This window comes from Etheostoma cragini, chromosome 12 (genome assembly GCF_013103735.1).
Source record: "Etheostoma cragini isolate CJK2018 chromosome 12, CSU_Ecrag_1.0, whole genome shotgun sequence".
In the NCBI taxonomy this organism is placed as follows: domain Eukaryota; kingdom Metazoa; phylum Chordata; class Actinopteri; order Perciformes; family Percidae; genus Etheostoma; species Etheostoma cragini.
In genome coordinates this window covers 23373776-23398163 of record NC_048418.1, presented here as the reverse complement: position 1 = coordinate 23398163, position 24388 = coordinate 23373776, and the positions used below count along the sequence as shown (strand labels likewise).

At 41.3% G+C, this 24388-nt stretch overlaps 4 protein-coding genes across 6 annotated transcripts in view; 2 read left to right on the top strand and 2 right to left on the bottom strand.

The window, feature by feature from the left end:
* LOC117954387 (myomegalin-like) overlaps nucleotides 1–1768 on the top strand; it is a 42611-nt gene extending 40843 nt beyond the window's left edge. The window contains 1 exon segment of the mRNA XM_034888143.1: nucleotides 1592–1768. Within this exon segment, the coding sequence (XP_034744034.1) occupies nucleotides 1592–1722 (131 nt within the window). The 3' untranslated portion in view covers nucleotides 1723–1768.
* Nucleotides 1769–6648: 4880 nt separating this feature from the next.
* prkab2 (protein kinase, AMP-activated, beta 2 non-catalytic subunit) lies at nucleotides 6649–12197 on the bottom strand. Its single transcript, XM_034888155.1, has 8 exons — nucleotides 12179–12197; nucleotides 10499–10684; nucleotides 10226–10377; nucleotides 9075–9168; nucleotides 8564–8678; nucleotides 7627–7760; nucleotides 7439–7507; nucleotides 6649–6939 (listed from the first exon to the last, which is right to left on the bottom strand). The coding sequence occupies exons 2-8, from the start codon at nucleotides 10655–10657 to the stop codon at nucleotides 6862–6864; spliced, it is 801 nt and encodes a 266-aa protein (XP_034744046.1). The 5' UTR covers nucleotides 10658–10684; nucleotides 12179–12197; the 3' UTR covers nucleotides 6649–6861.
* A 989-nt stretch (nucleotides 12198–13186) lies between these two features.
* LOC117954389 (calcium-binding mitochondrial carrier protein SCaMC-1-like) lies at nucleotides 13187–20288 on the bottom strand. Of its 2 annotated transcripts, none has more exons than XM_034888148.1 (10): nucleotides 20100–20288; nucleotides 17083–17209; nucleotides 16832–16919; nucleotides 16536–16647; nucleotides 15339–15497; nucleotides 15095–15247; nucleotides 14888–14995; nucleotides 14643–14810; nucleotides 14348–14495; nucleotides 13187–14091 (listed from the first exon to the last, which is right to left on the bottom strand). In XM_034888148.1, the coding sequence occupies exons 2-10, from the start codon at nucleotides 17141–17143 to the stop codon at nucleotides 13910–13912; spliced, it is 1179 nt and encodes a 392-aa protein (XP_034744039.1). In that variant the 5' UTR covers nucleotides 17144–17209; nucleotides 20100–20288; the 3' UTR covers nucleotides 13187–13909. The 2 variants fall into 2 exon arrangements, with proteins under 2 accessions (XP_034744039.1, XP_034744038.1); XM_034888147.1 differs by lacking the exon at nucleotides 20100–20288 and adding an exon at nucleotides 17371–18002.
* Nucleotides 19520–24388, top strand: part of LOC117954392 (protein FAM102B-like) — an 8612-nt gene continuing 3743 nt past the window's right edge. Inside the window, exons 1-5 of one of the 2 annotated variants that reach the window (XM_034888153.1) lie at nucleotides 19520–19809; nucleotides 21603–21723; nucleotides 22385–22414; nucleotides 22822–22938; nucleotides 23370–23416. In XM_034888153.1, coding sequence (XP_034744044.1) covers nucleotides 19664–19809; nucleotides 21603–21723; nucleotides 22385–22414; nucleotides 22822–22938; nucleotides 23370–23416 — 461 coding nt within the window. In that variant the 5' untranslated portion in view covers nucleotides 19520–19663. The remainder of the gene's footprint in view (nucleotides 19810–21602; nucleotides 21724–22384; nucleotides 22415–22821; nucleotides 22939–23369; nucleotides 23417–24388) is intronic. The other variant, XM_034888152.1, reaches the window with a different exon arrangement.

Below are 24388 nucleotides of genomic sequence, written 5' to 3'. Positions count from 1 at the left end.
CAGCTGATACCTCCGTGTGGATTTGCTTTTTCTAACCATCAATGCTTTACCATCCCGTCACAGCAAACTGCATCCTGGTCTAACTAACTTAGTAAGACATGTCTGCCTCCTAAGAGTGTTTTATTAGAGAGAAATAAAGAATTGGAAGTTGGCCTAAGTGGAAAAAGCTGACCACACACACACACACACACACACACACACACACAACTTTCTTATACCACTCTTGGGCTTTCTAAACACTAAACACTGACGTAATAACTGACACCAAACACTGACACCAAATTGCATACGCACCCATCAACTAAGCCGCCACTGCACTAAAGTGTTGTTTACTTTGACATGTCCCCCTGTATTAAAGTTGAGTCTATTCATAGCTTCAGCCATCCCCCCCCCCCCCACACACACACAGTTAGCGCCAAATTAAGCACACACTGCATAGTTTCCATTCTGTGTGTATGCTGTCATGCTCGTCATAAAGGTCATCAATTTTCGTGTTGAGCAGAGTCAAACTCATTCACAACACAAGGCCCTCACACACACAGGTAAAACAGGGTGTTTGTGTGTGTGTGTGTGTGTTTGTTGGAGAGAGAACTTGAGTAACAGTATGGCTTATTCTATGATCACTCATTCTCAGCTTCTCATCTGCAAGCTTTCAGGAATGTTTTTAAGACTAACATTACACGCAGTACAATACTTCTTGCTGTGGACTTTCTTGCTTTTAAAGGAATAGTTCGACCTTTTTAGATTTGACTTTCTTGCAGAGAGTCTGATGAGACGATTGATACCGCTGTCTTGTTTGTAAGGGTGTAACTGATCGGTGACTCCATGAAGGCCGATCAGATGACGCACTACTCGTGAGAAAAACTGTTCCTACTACTGAAAAAATGTCTGCAGCAATTGAAAGGACATTTTTTAGATTTTGAGCTAGGACGAAAAGCTAAACAATTACTGATCTATTCTCTAAAGATGTGTGATTTTTATGTCATGGCTTCTATTTTAAGTTCATTACAGCAGGACAAGCCTAAAATACTTACGTCATGCCTTTTTATCTTGACTTCCCAAGATATGTGAGTTTGTTTTTGTGATTGACGTTTCCTGTCAATAAAAGTCAAGAGTTGACAATTCAAAATACATTGTCTTCTGTTAATTTTAATACATATACATTGTTGTTAAGACTATTAAAATTAATATATGACATGATAATATAGAAGGCTTCAAATGGACCCGGTGATCGGAGAAAATCCTGATCGGAGCACCCTTACTTGTTTGTATGCTAAATGTGATGCTACTGCCAGGAGACCGTTAGCCTAGCCTAGCCTAGCCTAGCCTAGCCTAGCCTAGCGATTGGATTTTTTTTTTTTACTTAGGCTGGCTCATTCCACCTGTTTCCGGTCTTTAAGCTAACTGTTTCCTGGCTGTAGCTTCAGACATGAGACTAGTATCTTCTCTTCTCATCAACTCTCAAGCTCATGAGCAAATTAGCCCAAATGTCGAACTATTCCTTTAACATTTCACCTCGCCTGCCGTTTCTCAGTTTTATCAACCTGTATGAGGACTGTTGAATAATCCATTTCTCGCTCTCTAAACCCAGCTGAGGACCCAGGAGGGGCTGCCAGAGAGCGTCCTGCTGATCGCGGTTTCCTGAAGGCCGGCGGTGCCTCCGGGGCTGCAGCCAATCAGCGTCCAGCGGCGAGGAAGCGCAGCAGCCAATGCCTGCTTTAGACTTTAAAAGAACCAGCTACCACCTCTGACCTCTAACCTCTATGCTCCAAGCCTCCACCCCACCCTCCCCCTCCCTCCCTCCCTCCCTCCCCTCAGACACCCACACCAGCCGTCATCGTCCCATCCGCCCTCCCCAGCCTCCGTCCGGCCATGTGAGAGCTTCCACCCGTTCCTCATCCAGGACCGAGAGCCTTACCAAACTCCCTTCGCCCCCTCGCCAATTTCCTCTCACTCTCCAAACCCCCCCCCCCCCCCCCCCCCCCCCCCCCCCCCCCCCCCCCCACTACATGTATGATTGTCTTTGAGTGATACAGTCGGCAGTTTGCCTCGTCGTGTGTGTGGCAGGAGAAGGTGTTTGAAATGTGCCTCTGGTGGTTTCAGGGACGTGCGTCCTACTGACGGAGCTGGTTGAAGATGCTCCTAGACACTGATCCCAGACCAGGTCGGGGTACAGGGATCAGTAAAGGTATTTCTTTTTAGGTCTCCCTGGGTTTGTATTACAGAAACTTACAGGATATTTGTACCTGAATTAGACATTTAAAAAAAAGAAGGTCGAATTTTGAAAGTCTATGTAACCGGAGACTTGAAAGAAGTCCGGAAGTTTCTATCGTACACCCCTAGACCTGTATCTAAGAGCATCCTCTTCTGAGAGCCAGACAGCCTGTGGACGGAGTAGTTGTTCGTGCATGTTAAATCGTGGCTTGAGAGAGGAATTCTGCACACACGTACACAAACACACACATATATGTATAACTGTGTGTGATCGAAAACGGCTCACTCAAAGACGAATCATCCTCATTTTTAGCTGCCACAGAAATGCAAGTTTACCTCTCGTGGCACTTTTATTATCAAGGACCTTCTTTTTTTTTTTGCAAATGCAATGCAAAGAACAACAAAACCCACGATGTATCACACAGTGGAGGAATGTAGAGGGGGGGTAGGCGATCAACGCTAAGTAGTCGTGTATGAGCTGTATCTATATTTGTGGAAGAAGCGTATTAATGCTTTGTCAGCCATCAGCCAAGGGTTATGATTAGCAGAACAAAAGCCAGAGAAAGGTTCCATTTTAGACACAAGCCTCCTCTCTAAGGGTCCTACTGATATTGATTTGAAGTACTGAATAAGTCCAAAACAAGGGAGTAGGGTCAATTCTGGTTGGTTGTGATTTGTGAGATTTGTGATGTACACTAGAATATGTAATTAAAAAAAAAGGAGGTTAAAGTGCTGAAATGGAACCAGGCTAAAAACGCGTATTCAAGCTCCTCTGTAGGAGTTCTCATACGAGCATGTGCAATAATGATGCGGTTTCTTGAATGATCATGCTGCACCGGGTTCTTATTATTTCTTTGCTTGACACTGAGTTATTAGTCCCACTCATAATAACGCTAGGACACAATCAGTGTTACGATTGTACTTTTTAACCAGAGTGTTGATGCATGACAGAAATGGTCAAATCTAAGCTATGGAGCAGGGGATTGCCAATACTTGCCAAAGTTTGAACTTTGAAATCTTGACTTTGACTTGCCTTATCCATGCGAATGACAAAAAAAACAGGCCTTAGGGATACCCAGGTGTCTTTTTTTCAGAGGGCCTCTAGAACCAGAGACGGTAACCGTTAGACCGTTATTTTAGATTGTGCAACGGAAATGAGTTCCTTTTTTCGGACCAAAACTCAACAGAGTGGATTATTCCCACGTGGCCATATGCTATTGTCTTATCGTTATTTCTCTTGGTTCAGGCTTATATTAGCATTCCCATGGCAACGGCAATATATGTTATCAAGTTCTTATAGATGATCCAAACTTTGGCAGGCTACTGGTTTCACTCACTGTTTAAATCTAGTTGTGTTCTTGCTGTACATTTGCCATTTTATGCTGTAAATAACCTGCTTCTTCTGTATGAATTATTTTGTGTGTGTGTGTGTGTGTGTGTGTGTGTGTGTGTGTGTGTGTGTGACTGAAGGAAAAAAAAAACTTCCAACATTTGCTTTTTGCAAAGTTGATTTTCTGGGTAGCTGTGCAATAGTTTCATGTTTTATTTTGATGTTAAACATCATTGTATGACGAGTGTGTTTGCTACATTCACCTCCTGCAACGTCTGATTTATATGCAGTGTATGTTAGATTACGTCACTTTCGATTAGTCGCCTAGGCTGTGTCTGAGATGAAATCACAAACTATGCCTTCATGATATCTAAATCACTGATCACAATATCCTCCACCTATAACAGAGCTCTGATCAATGTTGCTTCGCTTGCCTTTACTTTTAGCTCGAGAGCCTCTCTCGGTGTAGAAATGGCCTTGGTCTTGCTCTGGTCTACCTGAGATCTGCCAAATTAGGTTTTGTTTGCGCTCAAGTCTTCGGAAAAAGACAAAAGTTGCCGAGTATTTCAAAAGATAAAAAGTTCGGTATTTCCTTTTTGACATTTAAAGGGAAACGTTTTGAAGAATTGTCAACTGTTAAACAGCCAATGACTGGAAAAGATTGTGAAAAATCTGATCCACAAAGCACCTTGTCAGAGCGTAAACAAAGCCGGGATTCAAACGGCAGTTTGAATCAATGTATTGTTGGTCCTGAGTTGCGTGTGTATATACTGCTATCTGATTGGTGCAGCTTGTATGTGGTATGGAAAGCAGCTTTTTCTGAGTTTGTGCATAAAGAACTAGAAAGCCGATACAGGACTCCTGGAAGGATCCTGTCTCTGATGACAGTTAAAAGTTTGCTGTGTTGGCAAAAGTATTATAATGACAGATTTTGGGAAAGAATTAATAAAAATTCTTAAAAAGCTTGTGTAGTTTACTTTTGGTTGTAATGTGTTGTTTGTGTGTAACTTTGTTCATTAAAAGGCGTTTTTCCCTTATTGGTACCTGCTTGGTTCGGCTCGACCGGGGTGCCCCGTCCTCCAGATCAGTACCCGCTCATGCGTGAGGCAAGCCGTTGCAGGAAACCGCCGTGACCTTACACACACGCATAATGTCAAAGGAGTGTGTTTTTTGATTCCCAGCCAGAAGACAAATTAGTTTTAAAAGAAGCTGGAGGCAACAAAAAATTAAATTATAAGAAAATGCTGGCCCCCCCCCGTCGCTGATGATTATGACGATTCTCTCCGACCAATCAGCAGTCCACAGGTTTTCTTGTCGCTTCAGTTCGCTTGGAACCTCGACTGAGGTAGTACTACAGAACCTTAAGAAGGTTTTTTTAGCTTAATTTACCATAACTGAACAGCTTCGGAGTCATTGGAATTGTTAGATGACTGTTTTTGAGTTGAATGGTGGTCGTCTCGCTCCCCCCTAGCGCCTCTGAAAAACCGCTAAGTCGCTGGACTCAGCGTCAGGAAGTAGGCCGTGATATCAGGTCTCGTGAAATTGCTGCACGGCACTGCTCGCGTACGCCCATTCAGGAACAGGCGAACAAGGTAGCGAGGGAGTTTTTTCACAGTATCGTCATGGCTGGGTCGGCAAAAAAAAAGAAACGGATACTTAGGAAAGCAGTGTAGGAGGAACAGAGAAAAAGACTGACCAAGGGAGGGGTCAGAAACAAGTAAGGGGGGGGGGGCTCTATAGAGGAACCTGCGAGCAAAAAGTGAAGCCAAGAAATGGCCAAAACTGCGTAGCGCCCCTTTAATAAAACTAATAAAATACACTTCAATCCAAATGTCTTTGACCCAGAACACAGGCTTCCTACACCAGACTGAAAGAAAAGACAGACAGTAGGAATTAGGACCAGCGTGTCCTCTTTTTATTTGCAAACAAGTAAAACCTTGCACCGTGAACCGTCACACTGGTTCTGTACAGCATTTGAAAAACATTCATCAACGATTGAAAAATTCAAGTTTAGATTTTTAACCTTAAAACGTCACACCCACGGCTCTTGTCCACACTCCCTTATCTAACTCTGAAAAACTCTTTGGACCAAACTTCACGGCTAGGCTCGACATTCGCTAAATACTTTTAGAGCGTCTAGTTGAACACTGACAGGATGTATGAAAGCCCGTTCCAACGCCTGTGCAGTGTATCGACCACGTGTGTACTGTATTGAAAGTCCAGAGTTACACGGCACAACAACAAAAAAATACTTTCAAAGCCACTATACCTCAAAATACAGATAAAAAACACTTTGTACAACTTTGAAATGGCAACCGTCTATCCTTATAGCCCTGTAAGTTCATCCGAATGCAGTCGATCTGCGCCGCACTCAGTAAATGTGGCGTATCCTCACAAGTTGCAGACATTCAATGCATGCAAAGCAGCAAGTTAAAAAACTGTTTACGTGTGTCTGTGTATGACTACACATGTAACAAATACATACAGTACATTGCTATTTGATAAAAACGGGAAAAAAGCACAAATTGGGTTCCATAATGCAAATTAGCTCCAATACAGTAAGAGTTGTCGGCTGCATAGTTAAGAGCTTATATCGCTCCTGCTCACTGGATGGTAAAGTGCTAAATTATGTCAAGATAAAAGGCAACAGCAGAACTAACCATCGATCTTTCACCTCCATTCCCCATCTGGAAATGAATCTACTCCATTTACAGTTTAGTTCACGTAGTAGATGCCACTGAATGATGGCTGAACTGGGAGAAATTGAATAAAACATCTAATATGTGCCGACAAAATAAGATGTAGGTTATTGCACATTATGTTCGCCCAAAGCCATTCTGTTATTCTGACTTAAGTGACACCAAATCAAATCGCTGATCCACATCAATAACACGCAAAAGCCGTCACGTCCCGAAAATTACAGTTAAAAGCAGACGATCTTTCACAAGTCACCGTCTTCCTTTACACATTCAAATCAAATCTCGTTTTAAAACACAGACATGTATATATAGTCACAATACACACAGTGATTCAGTCAGTCTCTCTCTTATCTCTCTGTAGATGTCACAGGTAAAAGCCACAGTAGGATTTGCTCTCTCTCCGACAGCCTACCTTCCTACACACACGTCGCTATTTGTTCCGAGCCCTATGTAGAGAGGAGTGCAACCTTTTTCCAAAGCCAAAGTCACAGCCACTGGCTTCTTATCCAGTGCAAGTTTTGGCTAAATGTGATGATACTGAGAATAAATAAATAAAACGAACAGCAGAATGCAGACATGCCGTTCTCTAAACGCGGCGTGAAGCGCCCAAGTTGCGGTTTAGATCGGCTTGTAAAGCAGAGAGGTGACGTATTTCTTCTTGTATCTGTGAGTCGCGCTCAGCACCATTACTCCGTCCTGCACAGACACAAAGGAGATGCTCACGCTTCTGTAAGTGCCGTCTGGTCCACACAGCATGAAAGAGAATCATGAAAATACTAATAATAATGTCTAACTGCATTATTAGCATATTTAGAACAACCATTATGAACAAACAACGGGGTTGCTTTAACAATAAGAAAGGTTCAGCAGCCTCACATTCATTGTGACTGTCAGAGTGGCACACTTGCATATTTAAAAGAAGTTTTTTTTAACAGCCCTGGTTTAAGCAATACACACTTGTAGGGTAAATATTTTCATTGACAAAAACATAATTCAAAGTATGAAGCCTTTAACAGTTGAAATTAGTCTAGTTAGCAGTTAGCTGGCCATGTTGAAAGAGATTCAAACCCCCTGCACCGAATTTGGCTGCTCATGGATGTATGTGTACTTTTGTGTATTTTATGTGTATTTCATGTGGTGCCAGTAACATCTGGAAACACGTGAGGAGTATTCCAGCTGTTTCCAGGGACCCTACCTTAATCGAGAGGGCGTAAAGGTGGTTTAGCATGACGTGGTTGGGCTCAGGCAGCAGGGCAGGGTCACACTGACGAGAGAGAAAGGGGAAAACTTAAAGAGAAACTAGTAAACCACAACAACAACAACAACAACAACAGGAAAATCACAACAAGGTCAGAGGATGAAGTGTTAAACGGAGGCACTGACGGATATGTTGGTGTCCTTGTTGAGAATGACTTGGAGGAGGTGCGGAGGGAGGATGGGTGGGGCTTTGAAATGCTCCTCAGGTCTGAAGCTGTACTGCTCCTGCCCGTATGGACCTGGAGGGGAGCTGGACAGGTCTGCAACACACACACACAACAGTCGCCATTACACTGCTCATAGGGTTTCAAGGCTGGATTAAACTTCCCATTGGACAATATCACGGGTGTCACCATTCTCCAAATCCAGTATTTCTTATTTCAAAATTACCAAGGCCCAATCAAAAGCACTATTAGTACACTGAGACACAAATGGACAGCGCATGAAGGGCAGTCCAAGCCCCCACACAACACACACACACATACATACACCCTGTGTCTTTAGCTGCATGCTACCAACCAGAGGCAGGGGTGGAGAGATAAAAAAATAAATACTGGGGGAATCGCCGATCTTGCTTTTGATTTCAAAAACGAAAGCTCATTTTGAACAAATTTTAATTTAAAATTGAAATTGTGACTCCCCTAAAAAAAAAAAAAAAAGGGGTGAGGAAAAAAAGAAATTCGATACAGCATAGTGTCGCAATATTTTCCATGGCAATACTGTATTGATACACAGGCAGCTGGTATCAATGTATTATTATTTATTGTATGTGTTGGTCAGTTTGCAGCCATAGAATTGAAGTGAGACAAAACAGAAATGTATCTAGATAAAACAGATGTTGACAAAGTTTCCATTTGAGGACATCATTTGAAATTGGGAAAAAATTGAAGTTGTAGAAAAGGGTATAAATTGGAATATATCGCAGAATATTGCAATACTATTGGATCGGGGCATAAGCATCGTGACAATATCGTTTTGGGAGGCGTCTGATGAGTCCCACCCCTAAAAAAGACCTCCGTTTAGTTTTTACTGTAGTGAAGGAACAGGCAGGACATAAGCTGACCTGATGTGTCTGAGCACTCCAGAGAGTCCACGTTCAGGGCGTCAAACACCTCAAAGTCAGACTTCTTCACCTGGATCAGGTTGTTGATGGTGCCGAGCTGACTGGTTACAACCGTCTGCAAAACAGACATGTTTCAGGAAAGTAAAGAGGAATCACTCTTACAATTATTGCTTATAACGCTCTGCACACATTCCCCTGGGATGTACACGAGGCTTTGATGGTGATGGTGATGCTGTGCATACAGCGATGGATCCTCTGTGGTTTTCCCGAGGTAACTCCACCAGGACATTAGCAACACTGACTGAATATCATGTAGCACTTCAGGATTAGGAATGGTTGATATTTCACTCTTCAAAAATGTCTCCAGTTTCTCAGGAGCTTACTATCCTCCCAAATTTATAACATCAGATCTGTGTAACACGCCAAAGAGCGTCAGAAAGGCTGGAACTAAGCGGTTTGGGATTAAGGAAAAATATTCAATAACAATAGAATCAAAGTGACAAGGTTGTACCTCTGAGGGGTCATGGACCCACTGTCCATCTACAAAGAACTTGTACTGGTGTTCTCCTTCTGGCAGGTCCAGGATCGCTACAAAGTCATTATGGCTGCGCAGAAAGGAAAAGAAAGAGTATTAGTGCTCATGTCCGTTAAAACTCTACAGCTGTCACATGTGGCTGGAGCTCATGGATAAGATGAGATCATTAACATGGGATCCCTAAGACACGGCTCGACATTAAGGCGAGGCAGCTTTACTTGTATGGCACATTTCAGCATCAAGGCAATTCAAAGTGCTTTATATAAAAATATTAAAATAGTAAAAGTTACAATATCTAATGCATATATAAAATATAGTATACAAAATTATAAATCTTTACCCGGACAAGTGACTTTTGTGAAGTACCCATACTAGAAAAAACAAATTTTCTGGGATTTGGGGTGTTCTTTTGTGTCTCTGGTGATTCCACACACATACAAACTTTAAAAAAACAAACATCCGTGCTGTTTTGAGGGAGATCCGGTTTCCGAATGTCCTCTGTCTCCAGTCTCCAGGTGTGCTGTTCAACATCTGCACGGCTTTCTACGTCACTAGAGACGAGGTGGCTAACCGTTTCCGGTCACACAATTTTTTTTTTTTTTTTTTTTAAATTAAACCATGTAAAGCTATTCTGGTACAACCTCAAAATACAACTATGAACCTGAAAATGAGCAGAATATGGGTGCTTTAATGTCAAGCCTTGACTATGAGACCGTGGCATTTATAGCGTGCTGATTAGGCCTGCACAATATTTAATTTTTTTATTATTGTCATTCACAAAACGCTGCGACGTATCGCAAAAGACAATTTTTTTAGTTAGTTAAAAGGAAATAGCAATAGAAAAATGCACTTTATGATGTAATGTCATGCCTTTTGTGTTCAGTTCAATGTGCTATTGGTTTAATAAAACAATGCTGGAAATTATTTACTTTCATTTGTTTTAAATTCAACAAGCAATGTGTTGCAAAATACTGAGAGCAGCAGACCTGAGTACACTTTAATATCTGGTCATTTGCAGCAAGTCCTATCATAACGGCAAATATTCTATATAAGTTATCGCACATCCTATATTTGCCTTATATCGTGCCGCTCTAAAGCTGACCAAAAAAATTAAATAACATGTTTACCTCTTATTTAGTGGTATCTTCGTGCTCCAGTTATTAAAGGAACCGGCTATGTAGACCTCCTTTCCCCCTCCGGCCCAGCGGATGACCGTGGGTCGAGACTGAGGACCAGCTTTCATCTGCTCCACCAGATCGGATTCTTTCTCTTCCAACACCTAAAAGCAATTCATTAACATCTCAAAGATAATACGTGAATCAGAAAGGTATTCCTGCAGAACAAACTGTAAGATTGTCTACAATAATCTGTATTTCTGGTTCTGATTTTCCCAGCAGTACCTTGGACTCTGGCCCATGGGTGTTGAAGATGTTGGGGTCATCTGTGCTGTCCACCATCTTGCTGCTGGGTTCTTGGTCTTTGTGACTGCCGCTGCTGTCCGAGCGATGGGCTTTGGCTCCGTGGCGTTCTCCAGACACCCTGTCGCTTGTGTTTCCCATGATGCCTCACTCCTCACTGCCTTGCTACTGCAAAGAAAAAAAAACATCTTCTTAGATGCTTTGTTATGTATTTGCTTGCTTTCAAGTAAGACCAATGCTTTCAATGCAACACCTTGACAACGGATTATGGACACAATAACAATATGTGGAAGATATGGATTATCATGAATACTAGCCATAGACAGGCCCCAGTTTTGCGCCTTGAGTGTTTAATAATGGCAATGTAATGATTACAAACGGCAGCCACAAACTGGGGCTAGCCACAGGCTAGATATGCTGACAGCAGATATACAGAACAAACAATAAGTGTGTTATGTGGCGGATTTAAAACAGTAGACACAATCTTAACATTTTCAAGATACAATAAAAGCCCAAATAATGCTGAACGGCTTTCAAGGAAGGCTAACCGGCTAATCACTAGGCTAGACCCCTCAAAGAGGGGTCCGTGAGGGGAGTCAGCATTTTCCCCAGCAATTTATTTTCATTATAATTCCATTCATTATGATAATGTATACTTTATTAATCCCACAAATGGAAATACACTCAAATAACACAAACATGCTCAGTACATATACATGCACTAATGGATAGATGTCAGAGTGTGTGTGGGGGGGGGGGGGGCTGCCCATGGAAAGGCGCCCTGAGCAGTCGGGGGTTCAGTGCCTTGCTCGAGAGCACCTTGGCAGTGCCTAGGAAGTGAACTGGCACCCCTCCAGTTACCAGTCCACCACCATACTTTTGGCCCGTATGGGGAATTGAACCCAAGACCCTCCGGTTCCTAACCCAACTTCCTGCTGATAAACAACACAATGACAAAATGTATGACCATTTTGGCGAGCGGTTTCATAGACTTTATGTAATAAAACATCTAAAAGCAAAAATTCCAATCAGGTGTGGATCCTTGCTGATCAAATGGAGGGTCAGAGGTGACGTCTAATTTGTGTAAAACTGAATGTTACTTTATTGTGGTTTCCTTGGCTTGAAATAGTTTGAGAACCACTGCAATAGACAGCCTCAGATACAAGCAGGTCACTTTGGCAGACGGTACTGTCTTTGTCTCCTCCTTATATTGAATTTACGCCGTGTGAACTGCGACAACGACAGACGCCACAGCCGCTTAACGTTAGCTAGCTAATCGTCTTGCCAGACACAACACAGCACCGTCGATTTAACGCCCACCCACGTTAGCTACTTCACAAGCAACAAGTTGAAACTTCCTAAATTACATTTTAGATACAATGTTGTCGTGAATTAGGAGCAGTAATAACACATAGCTTGCTGGCTGTAACCTACAAAGGTGTCCCCTCTGGCAGTTCAGCTGTGCCAACCTCATACCACTACGACAGGAGAGTATTTTTAGCTTACAGTTAGCTTGCTGCTAGCTGTCACTTTGTAATGGCTAGCTGTCACTTTGTAATGGCTAGCTAGCTCAGCACGTTGTCTTATTTACGACGTCAGTGTTGATGATGACAACCCGACTAAGCGTCCTCATATTTGGTACGATAGAGCGAGTAAACTCACGGATACCAGCTTATGTTAATATGTAGTTTTTTTTCAGCGGACGGTCACCCTCTCTCTCCGAGAACTGCAGCGCCTCGGCTACAACGCTGACCCGACCTCCGATAGCATTCACACCCTACTATTGGCCAGGCCTCTATGCTGACACGAGGTAACGGAATCTGATTTGTTCAGGTCCTGTCCTCTGACCAATCGGCTATCCTAACCTTAACCACTCGAGGTGAATCCCTAACCACAACCAATCGTGATGCCTCGTAGGGCGGGACTCGGCTAAATTATTATTGTTTCATGTCTGCACACTGAGAAAGAGTCATTTCCATTTAACACAATGGCCAACATGCACCACACCAAAGCCAGATTATATCAAAAATACAAAGCTGATAGAATCATTTTGACTTATTTATTTTTTTGTCTTAATTCTTCTGAGTCTGTATTTTGCCTGCTTTCTCACAATAATATATCCAACATCTATTGCTCCTGACTCCTTTTAATTAGGCCAGCTAGAACCTATTAGAAAAAAAAGTTAATAAAGTACTACCAAAGTTAATATGATAACTGAAAAGGAAAATACTATCACGATCTGGATTACTTACAATCTCCTGAACAAAATCTTCAGTTTTGCATAGAAATGCCTCCATGTGTTTCACCGTAATTAATCAAAACCTGTTTTAATTTTCCAAAATCCACTGAATGTTACTTATAATAAAGACAATAGACTGTTTTTTGTCTTACAGGATAGATACAAATGTCCCGCCACCACTTGGCTTTAACACAATGTTAAAGGTTATCCAGTTGTGGGTGTGTGAGTGTGGGTCTGTTTGGAGCTGGATGTGTTGAAATGAGAAGCGACACAAGACAAAAACATGCTCCCTGCTAGTATTTTAGTCCAATTACCAGTTATAACTGTTACCATCATAAAAATCCATAAATAGTCTCTCACTCACACACACATACACACACACACACACAATATGCATAGTAAAAAACACATCTGTTGATGTTAAAGAGTTTACATTGATTGGCTCTAAGGCACATTTAAATGATTATCAAATAACACACAGAATTAGTGATTTTCACATTGCATTTTTCTCCAGGCACACAGTATTCCAGTGTAAACAAGTTATTGATTTTTCAGGTCCAGTTATTTTTAGTTGACAGCTGCTGTCTGGAGCTGTGATGTCACTCTAGGGGGGGCTGGTGTTTACAACTTAGAAAAGTGTTAAATTACCTCTGAACAGGTGTGAGCGTCAACATTTAAACTGTCTGACTGTAGTGTCATTTTCCTTTAAATAAGATGATTTCCGATGCTGTGGATAAGCTTCAGCTTTCTCTTAAAAAATATTTATTCTGTTACCAAAAGAGCAAAACAGCATGTCCCATCGAGCTAGCGTTTTGGTTTGTTAACAGCATTTTTTAAAGAATAACATGTTTTTGCTTGTATGTAGTACAGTACTTTCTTTATGTCTAATAATGAATTGGGTGGTGTACATAGTTTGGGAGTGTGTTATGTGTATCAGCTGGATAACAATTAAAGCATGCTCGGTACAGATGATAAATGATTTAGCTACTGACAGACCTTTAGTGGAATACATACAGTTTTCCATCCACTTAACCGCTGGCGGAAGTCATGCTTTGTATGTTTAACGTCTGTCTGTTTTCTTGGGAGTTATTTCAGGCATTTTCAAGTCCGTAGTAAGATATATAGTTTAAGTAAATGTTCATTTGCTTGCTGCATTATTTGGAAATTCCTAAGCCAGTCTTCATGTACTCGTAGACCACATAGCTGATGCTTACAGCGGGAATGACTTTCATGAAGTTTGGCAGGATGCCCCGGTAGAGTCCAAAAAAGCCATCTTTGGCTACAACCTTCTTCATCAGACTGCTCATGGAGGACTGGTCTGATGCATCCAGGGTCGCTGGAGAGAAAAAAAAGTAAGTGAGGGAGGCAGAGTTGCATCTGAAAGCATGCTTTTTACATGTGTGCTGTATGTTAAAGTCAGCTCAGCTACTTATTATGTAGGCTCTAACTTAAGTGTATTTTTACAGAAAACATTGTGTACCTTTACACCACATAAAAACTTTGCCTGTCAGAAAAAATAGTATGCACTCTGTAATTAAGCGCCATGTAAGTTTTGCAATCACGATTGTCAAATGTAAGACTGCTGAGTTTACCTTGTGCCTGCATCCGTGTGCGCACAAGTGCAAGTGGATAGCTGGCCAGCTGGCCACAGGTGCTAGACATGGTCCCACAGGCCACCAGCACCAGAACGCCAGGGTTAGCGGATTCAGGGTGGTACGACAGCCACATGTTCTTCAGAGTCTGGGACACAGGAGAAAGATGAATTCAACAAGTGCACATGAGCATAAAACATAATTTAAGATTATCTGATTCAATGTAGTTCTACAATCCAAGATGAAGTTACAAAAGTGCACTCTGTTGTGAAATATCATGAAAGGGGCTGAATACCTCATAAACAGCAAGGTCTATCCCAGCGTAGGGAATGATGCCCACTAAGTTTGGAACGTAGCCCTTGTAGAAAGCCTTGACACCTTCCTTCCTCAGGATCTTCTTGGCACAATCAAACATTCCTGAATACTGGCCAGTTTTCCTCAGGGTCAGTCTAGTTTTCAATACCTTAGCGAGAGAATATGTAGATAAGAAGAAAGACTGAGGAACAGATTCTTCTGATTCATGTGGTCCACTCGTCTTACCTCCATTGGGTAGATGGCTGTCTGTGCTGTGGCTCCGGCCAGAGAGCCAGCCATAAACCTCTTGTGTGTCTCAATCGTCTTGCCCTCTGATGACAGTAACTTTTTATACTGCAGAACACAAACAGACGGCAAGAAAATAAACGATTCCGAATATTTGCAATGTTACACAACTGTGAAGTGTTTCAAAATGGGAATTGTTGAGCTTACTTGCTCGTATGCCATGAATTTGATTGCGGTCTCGGGTGCAATCTTTAAAACGTTGATGCCATTTCCCCTCCACAGTGAAGTTAGACCTCCCTCTAGGATCATCTGCTTGAAGCCCCCTCCCAGGCTTATAGGGTTAGTCTTAGAAGAATGAACCTGCAGGACAAATATGTAAGTTTTGGAGGACAGTTTTAGAAATTCATACATGTCTTAACATGTCCTCCATTTTTTCTTGCATGCATTTCACCTGCATGAAGACTTTCATTCTGTCCAGAGGGGCAGTTCCAGTACGAGAGACGGCCCCCGCCACTGCACCTGCAGCCAGGTGCTTCCACCAGTGACCCGAGTTCTTCTCCTCCTCAGTGAATTCATCCGGGATGGCAAGGCTGTCACCTATGTCCAGCACCTAGTGATTACATAAACGCATTTGCTCAAATCCCCGTGGTAGGTCAGTTTATGGTCGTAATACAGTGGCTTGAGAACGTTTACACACCTAGGTTAAAGATGATTAAAAAGAGGAATTTAAAAAAAAATGGATGCATAGTATCCTGGACCCATTAAATAACTGGCCTTTAAAAGTAAAAATGTGCCTGCTTCTATGGAAATTTAACATAGGGGTGTGTATACTTATGCCCCACTTATGAATTTTAAGGAAGAACATTTATTTATGTACAATACATTATTCATTCACAAAGAAAATTGGTGTCCTTAAATGGTTGGATTGGTTGAACGCAAGGTTGAAGCCAGGAAGAAAACCCATTAAAAGCCTAACATGCTTTTGGTGGCTGTGTATTTGGTCCAACTTGTGCAAATAAAAGGTCACACTATGAGGAGCAGGCTAAAAAGAACTGCAGAAGTTCTAACTGGTTTAACAACATTCAATGAATTGACCTCCTTATCCATCAGCTGCTTTGGAAATCATCATTGAGCTGACTGAACCCTCGTCTTGCACGCATTAGCTGTTTTGCATAAACCAATGTTTTTTTTCTCCAAAAGCATTAAAAGGTGTCAAAAATGACAAAAATGGCAAGGTTGCGATTTATGCAACTGGAAAAAACACGAGGGCTTATGCATGTCATTGTGTGTCCTGCAGTCACCCCTATGGCACATTGCAGTTGACCTAAGACACCATAAATGTGCAGTGCAGTGAAGATTTAGACACATTGCATGTTAAAGAAAGGCAGTGTTTCACTCATATTGGAGCGCATATCTTCACAATGCCTCTTTATTTGCACTAAGAAGACGTGGAGGAGCAAGCCGAGGGAACCGGAGTGTGCTGCTGTGACCTAATTATGTTGGACGGTCTAATCTTTCAAAGCTGTTGGCAAAATGTGGACTGCAGAGAAAAATCACGACACGTCACGCAACAAATCCCGCAGCAGTTGGGTCTCTATTTGTTCGCAAAATGTGTTTGTGCTGCGATTGTCTGTGTGTTTATATATACCGAGGAGTGTTTCCAGTAGTGTATGATCTCTTCCAGGTTGTGAGCAGGGCATAACAGGAAGTGTTCCCTCCACTCGTTCCAGTCCACCGTCATGGTCCCATCATTGTCCATACTAAGGAAACACACAGACATCTGTTTTACCTACGATCATAATCAGCAAATTAATGACCACAGAACGCTTTCAGATTACGCAAAAGCAATATTTTGGCCACACTCTAAGTGAAATCCCAAGAGGGATTAGTAAAGTACTTATTTAAATAGAAACATGTGACAGTGGATAGATGTGGAGGTCAAACCTCTGTAATATTTTCAGGGCATTCTCTTTGCTGATATCCATGCCCAGCTCCGCAAGGGACTGCTGGATCTCTGAGACATCAATGCGTCCTGACACATAAAAAAAAAAACTCCACTCAAATATTCTGCAGTATAAACAGAGGAAATGTGATTATGTAAACATGAATGGGCATGTGTCATTATGTGTGATCAGTGGTGCCAAGTATTTAAACAGTGAGGCAGCTCCTGGAAGCCACTTCACTCATCTTATTACCATCGTTGTTTCTGTCCAGACTCTTGAACGCCAGCAGAAGCTTCTTCTCGTGCTCTTTCATATATCTGCTGAACTCGTTCAAATCGAGACTCCCATCTTTGTTCTTATCACCAGACGACACAATTTTCTGCAGAGAGGAGATGCAATACAATGGTTTCAGTTGCCACCTTCAGTAGTGTGAGGACGACACACACACACACACACAGACCCACACAGGAATGCATAGGCATAGCAGGCCAAGCCCTAAGCTCCTGCCTAAACAGGGTCTCCTGTTCCCTGGGGTTTTACCTGTGCAGCACCCTGGCGGAATATGCCCATTTCCATGAGGCCCGCTCGTAATTCAGCGACGTCCACCTTCCCATCTTTATTGGTGTCAAGCCTCTCAAACAAATCCTGGCACGACCTCTTGCTGTCGGCATCCCAGCACCGGGCATTTGATAGCAAACACGCCCGTAACGTTTGATACATTGCGGGGCTGACCTGGAAGCAGCAGCCGAGACGAGTCGCACTGCAGTCAGGGTCTGGTTAGTAATACATATTGGAATTCTTCCATAAACCCCGCTAAAAAAAAAAATCCAGATCAGATGTGTCGCGATGAAAAATGGGTTTCTAGTTACTTTGTTTTGCAGACTGCCCCATGCAGAGGGGTCCTCCGTAATGTTTCAGACGAACTGCAGTAATCGAGGACCGAAGGCGGAGCGATGAAGGCTACGTAGCCGCTCGATGATTAATTTAAGACCGGAAGGATAGTAAAGTAAAATAGCGGTGAAATAAATCAACTCTGGATTAACCACGTGCATAATGTGGTTCATGCTTCTAATAGGCAATTTCCCCATCTGTCCCCATATGTTTAAGCCTTGGTTCGTGGGATATGTTACGGTGCATTGCAGAGGACATGTAATCTCTTCATCTAGCAGGACGTGTCAGAGAGAAACGCAGCGCAGTAACTATCTACAGCGCTGCACCGCTGGTCGCCACTAGAGGGCAGTGTTTCCTCGCTCAAAAAGTGGTGCACACATAGACTGTAAATACGGTATATTGACATATACATGGTGGTGCACAGAAGAACAGGAGTGTGTCTGGAACCCTGTGTGTGGCATCTCTGGGCCCCTCAACAAAACTGATAGACTGATTCATTTGACTTGTAAATACCTGTTATTTAGCTCAGTGACTATTTTTGAGACCCTGCTGTTGCTAAGCCGAATATATTTTAAATACACAGTATAAATAAACTATTCAGTTAGTCAAGTCATGTTCTTAACTACACATTTAACCCTCGAGTTGTCTTCCCGTAGACCAACACTTAGTTTTTCTGGGTCCAAATTGTAAGTTAAAACCTCATTAAGACACTTTTAGTCACTTTTCCCAAAGTTTTTTGTTGATGTTCTTGTCGATTTGGGACATTTTTGTTATTGTTTTTCAGTTTTTGAAACTTTCCCCGACATTTGTTGTCACTTTTGGACATTTTTTAACTTTTCCCAAAGTTCTTGTTGTTTTTGACCTACTTTTCTATCACTTTTTTCAAGTGTCTTTAATTTTACTTTCTTAAAATGCTATAAAAATAAATAAAAAAACACCCAAATTCAATGAAAATACTGTACTGCTCAGTTATTAAACTTGTAAAGAGCATCGTATGGAACCATCCACGTTATTTAGGAGGGTTAAGACCCTTCTATTTTTCTTTTAGTCTATTTCCATTTTTTCAGACTTTCCTGTTCTATTCCACTACACCTACTACTACTACTACACCTAGTACTACTACTAATACTACCACTGCTACTAAGACTAACTTTAGAGTGTTTATGCAAAACATGTGGACAGTGTGAAATATATGATGCATTATCACTGGCGGATGTAGTATTCACATCCTTTAAAATGACCACAACCACAGTCTGTTGGGAGCAAAAGTCCTGTAATAAAAATATTTTCTCAATTATTGATAGTGAAATAAAATAAAATAAAATATGAACATAGTATGAAATGCCATCACAATTACCCAGAGCCCAAAGTGACACCTTCAGAATTATTGTTTCGTCCAACAAACAGTCCACACTTTAACATTTTTTAAATCTAAATTTTTTTCCTGATGACTTCTTATACTATAGTATATTCCTGTGAAATGAATTCCACATACAGATTAAAAGTTACCTGCATTGTTGCTCATTGTCACATGCCTGATGTTGAATGAAATAGGTCAACCCTTCTGTTTTGCACTTTTGAGGGGAAGAATGTCACTATGCATTATGATGATTTTCAGCCCTAAAGCAAAGAGGTTATGATAATTATCAAGTTATTAGAACCTCTGATTGTGTGTGTGAAGTGCGACAACCGCGACCTCGGAATTTCTTTTTTCATGCAACTTACATTGTCCAATCAAACGCTGGAATTTCACCTACGTCATGAGTTGTGTTTTTCAATGGGAGGGAAGGAGGAGATTTGAACCTGTAGACTACAGCAACGACCAGCAGCCAGCAACAGCTGAGCAGCAGCGACAGACAGCACGGAGCAGGGAAAGTGTCTGTCAGCTACTCCTGTCAGGACTTGTTGTGCCCCAGTCACGGGCGTTTATTTAGGAGATAGCATGTCGTTCATTCTTATGAAGAAGAAGAGATTTAAATTTAAAGTGGACTTCAACTTGGAGGAATTGTCATCGGTTCCCTTCGTGAACGGAGTTTTATTCTGTAAAGTTAGACTCCTTGATGGAGGCTTTGCCGAAGAGTCGTCTCGGTAAGATTGTTTTTTGCTATTTATAGCAACAGCACTGGTTATTCGAACAAGTTAATTTTTTTGTACCATTTTTAAGTCCCTGTTTAGTTTTTTGTTGGACATAAATAACGTTAACTTCATTTGTTGTCTCGGTTTTGATTCTTGGCAACGGCGTCCATGACTTTTAACGTCTATGTGTAACGTCTGTTAAAGTTTAGCTGGCAACGTTACACCACAGTAGCTAGCTATCAACTAACGTTAAAGGCTTGCTAACTTACGACGTTAATTGAAATAAAGCAGAATTAACTTACCTTAACTTAGTTGAAGACTGCTGTAGGAGAGAAAGCTGTGATTCTACGCAATTCTAAAATAGCTTGTCAAGTAGCTAACTACTTTAGTTAATAACATATAGCTAGGTTAAAGTTATTTTTTAATAGAAGGACTTTTTTGTTAACCTATGTACGCAGTTGGTCAAAGCCGTTGCTAAGCAACGAGTAAGTTACCGTTGTTCCTGCAGCAGTAACGACGTTACAGGCTACCGTTTTTTTTAGTCAACTGTTGTTATAATATGATAATATGATCATAATAATAACATTTAGGAGATTGTTTAACAGAACAGAGTCATTTTTGTACACTTGGTTGGAAAAATAATCGTTTTCTTTATGTGTTTTGACTTTTATTTAAAGGTTACTGTGTCCAGACATGTACATATCAGAAAACAGAGTGACTGAAAGAGGATGGATGATAGACTACATCTTAGAGTTTAGGCTAGAGTGCAGGAAAAAACACAAAAATGGGAGAAAAAAAAAGTTTTGTATTTACACATGATCTATTAAGACATACATAAAATGATTAGGCCAAACACATATAGGCTGTTCATCTACTTTATCCCATTACATGTGACCACCTGTTTCATGTTCTAAGAATCCAATTCTCCACCTTTAACCCTCATGTTGTCTTGGAGTCAAAATTGACCCATTTTCAGTTTTTTCATCACAAAAAATGGGCCTTTGAAATAAGTTGAAAATGTCATTAGAAATATCAAATACCTTTAGAAAAAACGTCAAAAACGGACACACAACACTGAAAAAGTGACAAAAATGTCAGAAAATGCGATTTTCACGGTCAATGGTAAGACAACACAAGGGTTTAACATGACTGAGCCTTTGACATGGAAGATCACTGTGAGAGGAGGTGACTTTAGCAAGCATGTTTAAGGCTTAAGCATGGAATGACTACAAGATAAAAACCTCATTTCACAAAACATTTCATCAAAACTTGTGTGTGACAAATACTGCATACGTCAAAATCTAACAAACTCAGATTTATATGTATATTTAGTTTTAAATCGTGCATGGAAAATGTCAATAATCGCTTTAGAATCGAATGGTTGGCCTCTGAATCGGAATCGAATCGTGAGGTGCCAAGAGATTCCCACCCTTAATAAACAGTGTTTTTCCGTTGCAAAGAAGCATGCCAGGTTAATCCCGTCGGAACTGTGATTGTAACCGCTTTTAACGTTTAAATGAGTCACTCTGGGGGAGAAAAGGAGACAGGCGCAGCACAGGTCAACAACCGCTAACCCTCATTGCTTTGCATGGCGACTCTCTATTCCCAAACTCTGTATTCTTAGTTTTACCCTGCTCCAACCACAACTTTACTCTCTTTTTCAAACACACGAACATCAACATTTGTGTTTGATGTATGTGTTGTTGTTTTTTACCATTATACAATGCATAGATTTGTCAGGTTTGTGAAATATCTGCTCTTTCAGTATGCTGATTTGTTTCTAAATGTGTTTCTTTCTCTCGCAGGGAGTCAGTCCAAGCCAACTGTGTACACTGGAGAAAGAAATTCTCTTTTGTGTGTAAGATGAGTGCCAATGCTGGGACAGGTGTACTAGACCCCTGTTTGTGCCGGGTGTCTGTGCGCAAGGTACAGGACTTTTTTTTTCTTTTTCTACCCTTAAGCTCTTAGCTCTATTTTGAATGCATAGGATCAGTTTTTCATAGCAGTACAGATAGAGTACAGGTAGTTAACTGAGACTTTAAAGGTCCCGTGACATGAAAATTTCACTTTATGACATTAATATGAGTTCCCCCAGCCTGCCTATGGTCCCCCAGTGGCTGGAAATGGTGATAGGTGTAAACCAAGCCCTGGGTATCCTGCTCTGCCTTTGACAAAATGAAAGCTCCGATGTGCAGAGCTGGAATCTCGCCCCTTATGAGGTCATAAGGGGAAAGGTTACCTCCCCTTTTTTCTGCTTTTTCCACCCATGAGAAAGAGACATCATGGCTTTCAAACAAGCAAAGTGGCAGTTGGGTTGAATTTTGGGAAGGTGACTTCAGATATGTATTAGGAGCCCACCAAGGTCTACATAAAAGCATCCAAAGAGAACCATGTCATAGGACCTTTAATGTGCTAAGAACATGTTTATGTGCATAACAGAAGCACTGTTAAATTGTAACCATATCACATGTGTTTTGTGAAGACAGTAGTAATACTGCAAGGACTAACAACGGGTTTAATTAAACTGGTGCGTGAGATACTAATGAAACAGGTAATTGGAGCCTCTCAATTTCTTCTCTCATTTTAGGAACTGAAGGGTGGAAAAACTTTTGCAAAGGTAATACTCCTACATATCCATTAGAACAGTCTTATCGTGAAATGTACAGTATGTGATAACAGTGTCCTTAGAGGACTTTTTTCGGTGTGGCTGATGTTTTTATTTCTAGTTTACAGCCTTGGTTGTTGATTCAACAGTCTGTAAATCAAAAACTAATCTATGTTAACCGATAACTAGAAAGGAATTAGGTTAGCTTCCGATTTCTCAAGGATTGAAGCTCCCATCTCAGATAGGTGTGGTGTGTTTCAAATTAAGAAAGATTGACTGGATTTCTTCAAATCTAGATTACTGTTATACATTACGCCACATTATCATAGGAGGATGCTTCATGTTCAAATAGATTATTGTATATCCTGACACTTGTCGAATGATTCTAACGGTATGATCTCTTATGGATCCCTGTGCAGCTGGGCTTTGCTGACTTGAACTTGTCTGAGTTTGCTGGGTCTGGCAGCACCACGCGTCGGTGTCTCCTAGAGGGATATGACACCAAGAACACCAGACAGGACAACTCAATTCTGAAGGTGTGTAGTGTTTCAACACATAGCTGCACTATCCTCCTATAAAATAATGGAAAAATGCCCTTGAGAGTCTTTACCACACTGACAACGTTTTAGTACACTCCAATAATCGTACATGTCTGTGCAAATGTGATGCATTTTAGCAAAGCATAGTTAAGCCTACAACCTATTTTCAACCCAGTTCTTGAAAAGTTGAATGCCCTGACAGTTGATGCAGCACATGTCTGAACCTGTGATCTATGAACTGCCTGAGCCATGGGAATGTATTTCAAATATTCTTCCCGGGCCACAGAACTACACCGGGCATTCATTTCACAAAACAGCAACCCTAAAAAAAAAACACTCATGGGAAAGTTGTTTTTTTCTGCCTCACAAGTACAGTTGCTTGTCAGCCTAAAACTAACATTACTATTCTTCTTCTTTTTTTCTTACAGGTTGTCATCACAACACAGCTCATGTCTGGAGACCCCTGTTTCAAAACGTAAGAGCTCATTTTGACCTTACTCATCTGTTCAGTTGTATTACTCATCCTGTAAGTCTATATCAATTCAATTTGAAAGTTGTTACTAAGGAAATGTTTGCGTCTCACTTAAGACGTATGTGTCTAACCACAGAGGAAAGTGTTCTCATCACATCCTGTCTGTCACTTAACTGAAAACACACACTCTTGTCTGACATTACTGACACAAAGTTCAAAGTTATCAAATGTTATACTGAAGCTGAGATCGTCTCAGGGTCCATTCTGAAAGCTAATCACACCTCGCCCAGACATTAATCTGCCTGACCTCGCTATAAGACAACGGCTGATACGTGATCAGCTCTGCCTAGAGCTTTTATTTCCCCTTTTTTTCAAGAGCTGTCGGTATGTAGAGCAGTTTGTCACAAAGGACGTGATGTAACAACACACTCCTGCCAAAGTCTCTACCATGTGCAAACATTCAACTTTCTTTCTTTGTAGTGTTTCCCTGCCCTCCTTCCTCTTAGTGTAACAACAAACACACTGCTGCCTAGGAGATGTCTAAAGTGTAAACTCAAAGATAGTCTAGTCATTCATCCCACCCACACAGTGTTACTCATTCTGTGTGTGTGTGTGTGTGTGTGTGTGTGTGTGTGTGTGTGTGTGTGTGTGTGTGTGTGTGTGTGTGTGTGTGTGAAGGAACAAGACATTTTTTTCACTGTTTCTCTGTCACTATTTTAGTGACAGAGAAACAGTATTAGTGAATAGTATTTTTTTGTATACTATTGTTCAGTTCATTCAGGTTTCCCATGTTAATGTCAGGGTGTTGCTAACAAGTCGTTGACATTCTGTTTTAAAGGTCCCATAACATGCTTTTTGGATGTTTTTATATAGGCCTTAATTGTCCCCTAATACCCAATCTGAAGTCTCTTTTAGATAGACCTTAGTGGTCCCCTAATACTGTATCTGAAGTCTCTTTTAGATAGACCTTAGTGG